At 54.0% G+C, this 12,119-nt stretch overlaps 2 protein-coding genes across 2 annotated transcripts; both read left to right on the top strand.

The window, feature by feature from the left end:
* The first annotated feature begins 1,005 nt into the window (after positions 1–1,005).
* Lrg1 (leucine rich alpha-2-glycoprotein 1) lies at positions 1,006–3,333 on the top strand. Its single transcript, XM_021149342.2, has 2 exons — positions 1,006–1,150; positions 2,068–3,333. Exons 1-2 carry the CDS (start codon positions 1,125–1,127, stop codon positions 3,068–3,070), a joined length of 1,029 nt encoding a protein of 342 aa, XP_021005001.1. The 5' UTR covers positions 1,006–1,124; the 3' UTR covers positions 3,071–3,333.
* Positions 3,334–5,547: 2,214 nt separating this feature from the next.
* Plin5 (perilipin 5) lies at positions 5,548–11,782 on the top strand. The gene is made up of 9 exons (XM_021149338.1): positions 5,548–5,611; positions 5,916–6,029; positions 6,224–6,284; positions 6,684–6,879; positions 7,506–7,588; positions 7,871–8,051; positions 9,274–9,473; positions 10,461–10,574; positions 10,866–11,782. The coding sequence occupies exons 2-9, from the start codon at positions 5,986–5,988 to the stop codon at positions 11,376–11,378; spliced, it is 1,392 nt and encodes a 463-aa protein (XP_021004997.1). The 5' UTR covers positions 5,548–5,611; positions 5,916–5,985; the 3' UTR covers positions 11,379–11,782.
* Positions 11,783–12,119: the final 337 nt, after the last annotated feature.

Below are 12,119 nucleotides of genomic sequence, written 5' to 3' on the forward strand. Positions count from 1 at the left end.
AAATCCTGCTCTTAGTCACTCACAGGCAAATGGGGGATTGGCCTCTTAGAATCCCAGACTGAGAGGAGAGGTCATGTCAAGGGGTAACGACCTGGAAAACTTTAAGATGAGATGACAACAAGGAGGAACTAGCTGGTTGCAGGGGAAACACTTCCTGTGCAAGCAAGAAGACCTGAGTTTGAATCCCTTAGTACTCACGGAAAAGGCCAGGTGTAATGGTGCATGCCTGTAATTTTAGCACTTGGGAAGCAGACACAGGAAGGTCCCTGGCCTCTTGCAAGTCAGCCTAGCCCAGTTAATGAGAGGTCCTGCCTCAGTAGACAATGTGGAGAACCATTGAGGAAGACACCCAGAATCAACCTGTAGCCTGTACAAGTGTGTGTGCGCGCGTCACGCATAGATACAGCCAAAGGTGTCCTCAAAGGCAAATTCATAGCCTTGAAATGCATTTTGCTGTGGTGGTTTTTGTTGTTGGACAGTCTCAGTATGTAGCCCAGTCTGATGTCAAAGTCGAAGTGATTCTCCAGCCCCCATTCTCCAACCCTGTGCTATTATGAGATGACATGTGAGGGGTGTCTTCACAACAGACATATGCACCCACTGCACTTCAGGTAGATGGAATCACCAGAGAATCTCTTGATGATCAAGTTCAGCTGTGCAGGTAGGGAAACTGAGTCCCAGAGAACCTAAGCCAGACCTGCTTGGTTCCTTGTGGAAGACTTTACAATCAGAGCCAGGCATTGCTCCTTGTTCAGTAAAAAGCAAACAACACATCAGGTGTTCAAGACCAGAGATTTTTTTTTCCAACACATTTCCTGTCACCTGCTCAAAGAGCAGCCAAGTTCCTGCTCTTATTGCAAACTCAGTCCCTGGATCCTGGTGGGAGAGGACTCAGCCTAGGAGACATTGGGTAGAGCAACCCCCACCTCACCCTTAACTAGGAAGTAAAACCTGCAGGAAGTCTGGGAAAGGGTGGGCAGGACGCCACAGTCACTGCCAGGAAGCGATGTAGCAATGTTGACCCGGCCCTGGGCTCTTCCTGCTTTGCCTCAGAGCAGAGTTGGGGTGGGGACTATATAAAGCCACCTTCCTGGGGTCTTGAGGACAGACATAGAGGAGCAGCCATGGTCTCTTGGCAGCATCAAGGAAGGTAGGTCTCTACCTGGCCAGTTCTGGGCAGACCTGGCACCAAGCTAAGCACAGTCATGGGGACATTAGTCTGACCCACTGAGGTGGCCAGGAACAGATTCGGGCCTGCAGGCTGTACAAACAGGCTTACTTCCAGACAGACTGCCAGAGGCCCCCTGAGCAGGAATGGGAGAGGGTCCCTGCCCCAGGTCCCAGGCTTGAGGCCTTGGTCATACCCACTGCAAATCGGGAAGCCCCAGACAGGCCTCCGAGGGCTATTGTAGGGACCAGATTGCGTACAGAAGAATTCCTGTTCACCTGGACCCTGAGCTCTCCCTGAACACCCAGTGGTGACCACACAACCCATATGAGAGCTGGACAAAGAAAGGCTAAGCCCAATCTGGAAACTTCTGCCTTCCTGAGAACGGCAGAAAAGGGCTAGTGAAAAGCCAAGCATTGTGGCTGGGGCTTTGCAGGGTGAACAGGAGTCCACTGACTCTCCCTTCCGAACAGACAACTAGGGAGATAGGGGTAGACCCAGGATACAAACCAGGTTAGAAGTAACTAGGTACTTGGACTGGGAATACTTAATAACTGGTAACCTGTTAAGAGGTAGTAGCAGGGGAGGAAGTGTGTAGGGGGTCAGACCCAGGAAGTTTAAGAGTCAGAGAGGTAAGATTTGCTGTGGATCAGGGGCTGCTTTGTAAGAATGAAACCCAGGGTATAGTGTGCCTGGGGCTTTGCCAAATGAATAGGAGCTCACTGGCTCTGCTACCCACCCACCCTGCTAAGAAGACAAAAATAGACTCAGGAAACAAACCATGAGGATCATCTTGTTCCAGTCCTGGTGAGGAAAGACTCAGTGGGTACAGTTCAGGGTGGTGGCCACAGGGATGGGAAGAAGGGGGTATATTTTTCACCATGGTTCACTAACCTCAGCCTCCAGGATCTCAACACCTGCCTTGCCAGAACCCTGTTCCTCCTGGCCCTCTTGGGCAGGGTGTCCAGCCTCAAGGAATGCCTGATACTGCAGTCGGCTGAGGGTAGCACCGTCTCCTGCCATGGTCCCACTGAGTTTCCGAGCTCCCTCCCTGCCGACACTGTCCATCTGTCGGTGGAATTCTCCAACCTGACGCAGCTGCCCGCCGCCGCCTTACAAGGGTGTCCGGGTCTGCGGGAGCTGCACCTCTCGAGCAACCGCTTGCAGGCGCTGTCTCCCGGGTTGCTGGCGCCCGTGCCCCGGCTGCGCGTCCTGGATCTGACCCGCAATGCTCTCCGCAGCCTGCCCCCCGGGTTGTTCAACACCTCCGCCAACCTGAGCACCCTGGTCCTGAGGGAGAACCAGCTGCGGGAGGTGAGCGCGCAATGGCTTCAGGGCCTGGATGCCCTGGGTCACTTAGACCTGGCGGAGAACCAGCTGAGTTCGCTGCCCTCCGGGCTCCTCGCCAGCCTCGGCGCCCTGCACACCCTCGACCTTGGGTACAACCTGCTGGAGTCGCTGCCTGAGGGACTCCTGCAGGGCCCAAGGCGGCTGCAGCGCCTGCACCTGGAAGGGAACCGACTGCAGAGGCTGGAGGATAGCCTGCTTGCGCCCCAACCGTTCCTGCGCGTCCTGTTCCTGAATGGCAACCAGTTGGTCGCAGTGGCGACCGGCTCCTTCCAGGGCCTACAGCACCTGGATATGTTGGATCTGTCCAATAACTCTCTATCCAGCACGCCCCCAGGCCTGTGGGCGTTCCTGGGGAGGCCGACCCGCGACATGCAGGACGGCTTCGACATCTCCCACAACCCCTGGATCTGTGACAAGAACCTGGCGGACCTTTGCCGCTGGTTGGTCGCCAACCGAAACAAGATGTTCTCACAGAACGACACGCGCTGTGCGGGGCCCGAGGCCATGAAGGGTCAGCGGCTGCTGGACGTGGCAGAGCTGGGGTCCTTGTGAGGATGGCGGCTGGGGTGCTGGCCAAGGGCACCCGCTCGCCACTGAGCCAATGTGGTCCCATGTCAGCGTGCAGATTCCCCATTCCCTCAGCCAGGAACGCTATTCTCGCACTCCCTCTCCGGGTCCTCTCCACTCGCCACAACTCTTCCACCTCCCACTCTTCCTGTGCTGGCCCCAAGGCCACCTTGTGTTTATCTGGCTTTGACTCGTCTGTTTCAGGGGTCACCAAAGTAGTTAATAAAACGGCTCCTAGGCTGACTGAACAGCTCGGTGTTTGTGCAGCTCCCTTTTGTTGTACATTTGTTTTGTGCGCATGCACCACAGTGAGCCTGTGGAGGTCAGAGGGCTCCTTGCAGGAGTGGGCTCCAGCTGTCCACCGTGTGGCAGCTAGGGATTCAAACTCGGGTTCTTGGGCTTGGCAGCAAACTCCTTCACCCACAGAGCCATCTGGCCCATCCTCTGCCTTATGTTTTAAGACAGGATCTCTAGCCGGGAGGTGGTGGCGCACTCCTTTAATCCCAGCACTTGGGAGGTAGAGGCAGGTGGATTTCTGAGTTCGAGGCCAGCCTGGTCTACAGAATGAGTTCCAGGACAGCCAGGGCTACACAGAGAAACCCTGTCTCGAAGGAAAAAAAAAAGACAGGATCTCTGACTGGCCAGCTGAGAGCCTCGGTATCTTTCTGTCTCTTTCTCTGCCTCTGCCTCCCAGAGCTGAGGTCACACACATGAGCCAGTGTCACACATGACAAATGTGTCAAATTCAGGTCTTCCGGCTTACATGATGAGTGATAAGCACTTTACTGACAGAGACTGCTCTCCAGGTCCTTCCCACTGTATAGCCCTGACTCTCCTGGAACTTGCTCTACAGACTGGCTGGTCTCAAAGTCAGAGGTCCTCCTGCCTCTACCTCCTGAGTGCTGGGATTAAAGTCCTGCAGCACAACCCAGCTTTAGGTTTTTCACCACCCCCTAGACAGAGGGACTCTGCCCATTGAGAGGCAGGAGTGTGGATTTTTTTTTTTAAAGGCCTGGTTTCAGATTGCCCAGGCTGGCCTCAAATTTGCTATAAGCCTAGGATGATTTGAGCTCATGATTCTCCTCTCTCCACCTTGTGAGTCTGGGTGACAAGCATATGACTGGGCGAAACTAGGCTTCTCACCCCAGTCCTGCAGAGGGAGCTGGGGAGAGTGGGTTAAAACTTGGGTCTCAGTTTGCTGATCTGTAAAATGGGGTCAGAACTGACAGGCTTAACAGCTCTCAGGATTAAACAGCAGATTAAAAATAAGATGGAGGCCAGAGAGACCACCCATGGCTTAACAGCTCAGGCTGGAGTTCCAGCCTCAGCATCCACATGATAGCTCACGGTCATATGTTACTCCAGTCACAGGGGGTCTGTCAACTTTACTGGCCTCTGTGGGGATCAGGCATCTGTGGATCATGACAGATGGAACATATCAACAAAACACCAGGACACATAGATGTAATAATAATAATAATAACAAAGGAAGTGGGCCTCAGAAGTCAGTCAGCCGAGCACCCACAGCTCTGGGTTCATGCCCAGCACCACGTAAACATGTGTGGTGTGGCACATCTGTTGTCTTAGCCACTGGGTGGTGCGTTCAAGGTCATCCTTGGCTATGTGGTTACTTTGAGGCTATCCTGGGCTACATAGTGAGTTCTGGTCAAGCCTTGACTACACAGAGAGAGAGTCTGAATCAAACAAAACAAACAGAAAAGACTGAAGAATAAGAAAGTCGCCGGGCGTGGTGGTTCATGCCTTTAATCCCAGCACTTGGGAGGCAGAGGCAGGCGGATTTCTGAGTTTGAGGCCAGCCTGATCTACAAAGTGAGTTCCAGGATAGCCAGAGGAAAACTTGTCTCGAAAAACAAAAAAAACAAAAAAAAAAAAAAGAAGGAGGAGGAGGAGGAGGAGGAGGAGGAGGAGAAGAAGAAGAAGAAGAAGAAGGAAGAAGAAGGAAGAAGGAAGAAGGAAGAAGAAGGAAGAAGGAAGAAGGAAGAAGGAAGAAGGAAGAAGAAGAAGAAGAAGAAGAAGAAGAAGAAGAAGAAGAAGAAGAAGAAGAAGAAGAAGAAGAAGAAGAAGAAGAAGAAGAAGAAGAAGAAGAAGAAAAGTCCTCAGTTTCCGGGCGAATTTCTGAGTTTGAGGCCAGCCTGTTCGGTCTACAGAGTGAGTTCCAGGACAGCCAGAGCTATACAGAGAAACCCTGTCTCGAAAAAACTAACCAACCAACCAACCAAACAAACAAACCACCACCACCACCACCAACAACAACAACAACAAAAAGAAAGTCCTCAGTCCTAGTCTGAGGTCAGCCATGGTGACTGGACCAGGATTCAGCGTCCCTGAGTCGCTATGGCAACCATGGCGCCTGTGGGGGGCGGGGAAGCTCCAGACCCACCCCCAGCGGCGCCTCATTGGTCCGCGTGCGGAGGCCCCACCCAGACCTGCTATAAGGACGGCGGGCTGACTCAGGTGGGAGCGCCGGGGGGTCTGATACCCGCGGGGTCTGAGCTCTGCTCCAAGGTGAGGGCGCTGACGAGGGTAGAGGGTGGGGGAGGGATGGCCCTAACCCAAACTCGGCAGGGTGGAAGTGGCGGGGGTGAATGCGCGGAGCCACAGGCACAGCAGGTGGCAGGACCCTTGGCCCAGTGGGCCCGGGCCCAGGACCCAGTTGGGCGGGGCCCAGGCGCAGAGGACAGTGGGACGGCCATGGTGGGGATACGTAGGGCGTGAGCCCTGAGGTCAGCGTCCCTGTCACCGTGGACAGCTGAGGGTGACCTCGGAGCTCCACGTGCAATCTTTGCCTCAACTTTCCTGCCCGTCAAAGGGATCTGATTCTCTGACCGCTGCCCCACCTCTGCAACGGGGGCTGGTGTGAGGGTCTGTCCCCACTGGAAATGGACCAGAGAGGTGAAGACACCACCCTAGCGCCACACAGCAGGTAATGATGACATTTGAACTCATCCTCGTCTCACCAGGGCCCACGCCTGTCCTCCCACAAAGTCATAGAATTTTCATTGTATACCTTCCATGTGTTGGGCCTTGTGCATGCCCTGCAGATGGACCCCAGAATACTCCACAGGGCTGACTCTCAGGGGCTCCCTCCCTTTCTGTGTCTTACCTCCCCCCCCCCAGAATGTCCGGTGATCAGACAGCTCAGGACCCTGGATCCAGCCTGGGGGAACTGGACCAGCAGGTAAAGAAGGACGACAGGGGGCTGGGGGGGGGGCAGGGTCTGAGGAAGGTTCGTGGCTGGGTCCCTGCCAGACCAAGGTCTAGTCCCTTCTCATAGCTCCAGGTGACTAGTGTCACCTATTGTAGTCACTAGAGTGATAGCACCAAACTTAGGGTACAATTACACCTGTGGGGAAAGTAAGGCCCCAAGCAGTCAGGTCTTTCTCCAGACCTGTGTGCAGGTCACCCAACCAGACCCCCTCCCTGCCGTGGCCTCATCTGTAGGTCCAGATGTTGCCCTGTTGCCGTGTGTGTGCTGCATGCTGCAGCCTTTGGTAGGTGACCTGCTTTGTTTCCCCCAGCCTAGCCCAATGAAGGGAATTGGGGTATGGCTGTGCCCTGATGTAACTGTTTTCTGCAGAATGTGGTGAATCGAGTGGTGGCTTTGCCCCTGGTCAAGGCCACGTGCACTGCCGTGTCCAGTGCTTACAACTCAGCCAAGGACAGGCACCCGCTGCTGGGATCCGCCTGCCGCCTTGCTGAGCACTGTGTGTGTAGTGTGACTACTTGTGCCCTGGACCACGCACAGCCACTGCTGGAGCACCTGCAGCCCCAGTGTGAGTCTAAGTACCTACCCTAGTCCCCACCACCTTGGTCTGTAGTCTGTCTCTGCCATCTTCAGAACCAGGTGTCCCTCCCAGGCTCATTCACAGATGCTTCCCCACCCCTCTCTTTTTTAAAAATTTCTGAGTTAGGGTTTTGCTCTGTAGCCCAGATTGGCCTGAAATGCTCAGCAATCCTCCTGCCTTAGCCTTCTCAGTGCTGGGATGATGCACCACCACACTCGGTTTATGCTGTGCTGAGATCAACTCCACATGTAATGAGTCCAAATCCCTTCTTGGGTCCTCTCTAGGTCCCTAATTCTGTCCACCCCCCTGCCCTTTCCAACCTTCGGGGGTCATCCTTGTCTCCTAAGGTCAGGTCACTGGTTCAGAGTTCCCACCTAACTTGACAAGAAACCCTTGGCTGACTGTGTGACTGAAGAAGAGTTCCCTGTGGGCTTCCAACTTTTCTGTTGTTCCCAAGACTCTGAGTCCGGTTGAGCTGAGAGACCCAGCAGAGGATGGGAGAAACTGGGCTCAATTGCTAGAATGCCACAGGTCCCCTGTGGTTTCACCTTCTCTGTCATGTCCCTCCTGTCAGAAAGTTTCACACCTGCCCATCGCTCTCCCTCTCTCTTCAGTGGCCACAGTGAATGATCTTGCCTGCAGGGGACTAGACAAATTGGAAGAGAAGCTGCCCTTCCTGCAGCAGCCATCAGACATGGTACTAGAGATGACCAGGCCTTTGGGGCACCCCTTAGGGTGAAGAGTGAGGGAGAGTGAGAACTTGGAGGGAATCGGGCATATATGATGTACAGAGTAGGTTGGGCATTGGCTCTGGCTGCCCGGAGTGGGAGGGCTTTAGGGCTGTCTATTTAATGGAGGGAAACTGAGACACAGAACTAAGAAAAGGTCCAGAGATCTTTGAGATCTCTGCTCAAGGACTGTTAGGGGTAAACAGAGTCACTAGCCCACAGCATCCAGAGTGACCCCATTTTTCCTGCAGGTGGTGACGTCAGCCAAGGATACAGTGGCCAAAAGTGTCACAGGCATGGTGGACCTGGCCCAAAGGGGCCGGCGTTGGAGTGGGGAGCTGAGGCGCTCCATGAGTCAAGCCATGGACATGGTGCTGGGCAAGTCGGAGAAGCTGGTGGACCGCTTCCTGCCCATGACTGAAGCTGAGCTAGGTACTGATCAGAGAGGTTTGGGGCTTGCCCAAGGCTGCACAGTATAGTACAGCCCATCCCAGCCCAGAGAAACCTGGAACTCAAACCCAGGTTGGATTTCTCCCTCCACTATGCACCCCAGAAAGTCAGACACTCTCAACCCCAAAGACGCATGGGACTTTTGCATATGATGAACCAGTCTCAAACGGGTGGCCCTGAGAACTGTTTTATTAGGCTTGGGGGTGTGTCTATTCATTTCCTGTAATTATATTGTTTTGAGACAGAGTTTCCCTCTGTAGGCCAGGCTGGCCTCAAACTCATGGCCATCCTCCTATCTCAGCTTCCTGTGTGCTGAAATGATAGGTGTGCACCATTGGGCCTTGCTATGATCTAATTTTTTTTTTTTTTTTTTTTTTTGGTTTTATGAGACAGGGTTTCTCTGTATAGCCCTGGCTGTCCTGGAGCTCACTTTGTAGACCAGGCTGGCCTCGAACTCAGAAATCCGCCTGCCTCTGCCTCCCGAGTGCTGGGATTAAAGGCGTGCGCCACCACGCCCGGCTATGATCTAATTTTTAAGATGCTATTTGGTAGAATCAGGCCTGGGTTTGAATCCTGGGTCTGCCTCTGGCATGCTAAGATATTTAAGTTTAAAAAAACTGTGGCCGGGCGTGGTGGTGCAAACTTTTAATCCCAGCACTCGGGAGGCAGAGGCAGGTGGATTTCTGAGTTCGAGGCCAGCCTGGTCTACAAAGTGAGTTCCAGGACAGCCAGGGCTATACAGAGAAACCCTGTCTCAAAAAAAAAAAAAAAAAAAAACAACCTGTGTGTGTGTGTGCTTGTGTGCACACATGTGTGCCACAGCAGGCACAGAGACTTAGATAATATCTTTGAGAATTGGTTCTCTCCTTCTACCATGACACTGAACTTGAGTCATCACTGAGCCATCTTGCTGGCCAGATGCCAACACACCCTACCCCTTTCCCTCATCTTTACAGTATAGGGGCCAGGGCTGGGGCTACTTGCCTAGCATTCACAAAGACTTGGGTCCAATCCCTAGCATCCCATAAACTCTGTGTGGCAGCACATGCCTGTCACCTCAGCACTCTGAGGTAGAAACAGGATGGTCAGGAGTTCAAGGTCAACCTCCAATATTGGAGTTGGAGGCTACATGTTTCAAACGGAATGATGAGTGGCAGAAGTGCAGGCCACAGCCATGATGAACTCCTGCCTTTCTCATCCTTAGCGGCCCTGGCAGCTGAGGCCGAGGGCCCAGAAGTGGGCACAGTGGAGGAGCAGAGGCAGCAACAGGGCTACTTTGTGCGCCTGGGATCCCTATCGGCACGCCTCCGCCATCTCGCCTATGAACACTCTTTGGGGAAACTGAGGCAGAGCAAACACCGCACCCAGGAGATGCTGGCCCAGTTGCAGGAAACGCTGGAGCTGGTGAGCAACTTGGAGTATCTAATGGGGTTAGGGGTGTGAGCGGGGCTATCGCTGGGGGCGGGGCATTCACTGAGTATGTGAGCTGGTTTCTTCTGGGGGATGTGGGCGGGGCTCTTGCTGGAGATTGGGCTTCCAGAGTTCTGAGTCTATAGAGTGGAGGAAGAAATCCCATCCCTGTCCCCATCTGGAACTGTCACCCTAGCTCCCACATTTCATAAGGTTCCAGATTCTCCCCATTCCCAGTAGTGGGATGGGATGGGGACTTTACATGTGCTGGGAAGGTGCTCAGCACTGAGCCATACCTCAGCTCTCCACACACTGTGGCAGCTATTGAACACCTACTGTCCAGCTGGCCTGTCCGTGGCAGCTATTGAACACCTACTGTCCAGCTGGCCTGTCTGTGGCATCTATTGAACACCTACTGTCCAGCTGGCCTGTCCGCGGCCCGCCTACTGTGGCTGATGGGGTACACTTTGCACAGTCTGCTTACTAAATGCTAATTGAGAAAGTTCACTGTGTGCCTGGCCAAAGCTGCTTACTTTACCAGCTGTGTGGGGCAACAGGATCTTGCAGTATCTAATGGGTGGCTGGGGCGTGGTGGCACTGGCCTGTCCTCCCAACACTCAGGAAACTGTGTAGCCACTCCCACCCATCACCTCCCTATGTCAAGGTTTTGTCCTCATTCAATAGTAATTCCATCTCCAGTCAGCCCCCCCTCCCCATCCTGGCTCTGTGGGTGTGAGTCTGGGGCATCCTAGGAGCCGATCTGTGCTGGTTGTCCTGTCTTGTCACCCGCTGAGCCATGAACAGCAGTGCAGCCATCAGTTTCCCCTGGGCTGTGACAGTGAGCATCTAGAGAAGCAGAAGGGAGGAGGGGCAGGCTGGCCAACAGAGCGCAAGGCTGGCTGCAGTCAGACTGCACGCATTAAGGGCTACTGGAGTCTTGCTGCAGACCTCAGCCTAACTCCTGGTGTCCCCATCCCACAGATCCAGCATATGCAGAGAGGGGCAAGCCCCACCCCTACTTTCCATCCCCCAAAGACTCAGGAGCTGTGGGGGAACTGGAGCCCGTGTCTAGAGAATGGCCGCAGCCACAGTGAGGTAAGGGGCCTGAGGAGGGCAGGACCTTGTGTGTTGCAAGCCTAGGCTCCAGTACTCTCACCAGGTCATTCCCTCTATCCCACTGTGTGTCATAGGGGAAACAGGTCAATCCTGTTAGGTGTCCATGTGAGAAATTAGGTCAAATTACTGTGTTCTCATGGCAAGCCAAGGCCCTCACATTAGATTTCATGGGGAAACTAAGGCAGGCCAAAGCTTCCATTAAATGTATGAGAAAACTAAGATAGGCCAAGGCTCTTGTTGGTATAAGGAAACTGAGGCCTGCCCTTGCAGGTGGAGCTGGAGACACTGGCTCTGTCTCGAAGTTTGACCCTGGAGCTGCAGAATGCAGTGGATGCCCTGGCAGGCTGTGTTCGGGGCCTGCCACCTGGTGCCCAGGCCAAGGTGGCTGAGGTGCAGCGCAGCGTGGATGCTCTACAGGCCACCTTTGCTGATGCACACTGCCTTGGTGATGTGGCACCCACTGCTCTGGCTGAGGGCCGGGGCAGTGTGGCCCGGGCACATGACTGTGTGGATGAGTTCCTGGATTTGGTCCTTCGGGCCATGCCACTGCCCTGGCTTGTGGGGCCCTTTGCACCCATCCTGGTGGAACAGTCGGAGCCCCTGATCAACCTGGCCACCTGTGTGGACGAGGTGGTGGGTGACCCTGATCCTCGCTGGGCACACATGGACTGGCCAGCTCTGAAGAGGGCCTGGGAGGCTGAGTCTGCAGACCCTGGGGGTCAAGAGGCTGAGAACCCAAGGGGGCAAGTCAAGCACACAATGATGCCAGAGCTGGACTTCTGACCATTGAGGTCTCTACTGCCCCCTGGTGGTTACGTGACAGCACTCACGCAGGCTAGGGCTTCTCTTCCCTTCCCTGGGACCTCAAAAGGTCTAAGTGGACCTCAGAATCTCCCTCTCTTATGATCCTGTCCTTACCCCCAAAGTTGATACATGAGAGAGAGGCTGAGGCAGGAGGATTGAGAGTCTGAGTCCAGTGTGAGCTGCCTTATCAAGATTATCTCAAAAACAAGCAAACAAACAAACAAATAAACAAAAAAGGAAAAGGTGGCTGGAGGAAGACCTGGTGCTCACATCATCTACCTGGGGGCTCAGAACTCTTCGAATCAAATGCTTTTGGCTGGTGTCCAGAGACTCAATTGCTTTGCTGTTTGTGGTCCTGAATAAATATGCTTGATGTGGTCTGAGGTAGGTTTTGGAACTTGGGTGCTGGGAATGTTCAGGGTGTGACTTTAGGGATGTAGGGATGGAGTTTTGAGCATGCAGGGATGGTGTATTTCTTAATGAGCTACAGGGAGAAGCTTAGGTTAAGCTTCGAATACACATAAATGGAAGCCATTCTTACTTTAGTATAAATCAGCTCTTAGAACCTCTTGGGAGCAGCAGAGGAATGGGGGACCCCATGGGGTGGCTTTTCTTCTCTCTCCTCACTGGGCCTGCAGCTTCTCTGGCTGCATTGGTGAGGGGCTGTGGAAGACAGAGAGGCAGGGCAAAGGCCAGGATGGGTCCCATGGGGTCCTCCTA

This window comes from Mus caroli, unplaced genomic scaffold (assembly GCF_978045245.1).
Source record: "Mus caroli unplaced genomic scaffold, Mus_caroli_1 scaffold_18, whole genome shotgun sequence".
Taxonomy (NCBI): Eukaryota; Metazoa; Chordata; class Mammalia; order Rodentia; family Muridae; genus Mus; species Mus caroli.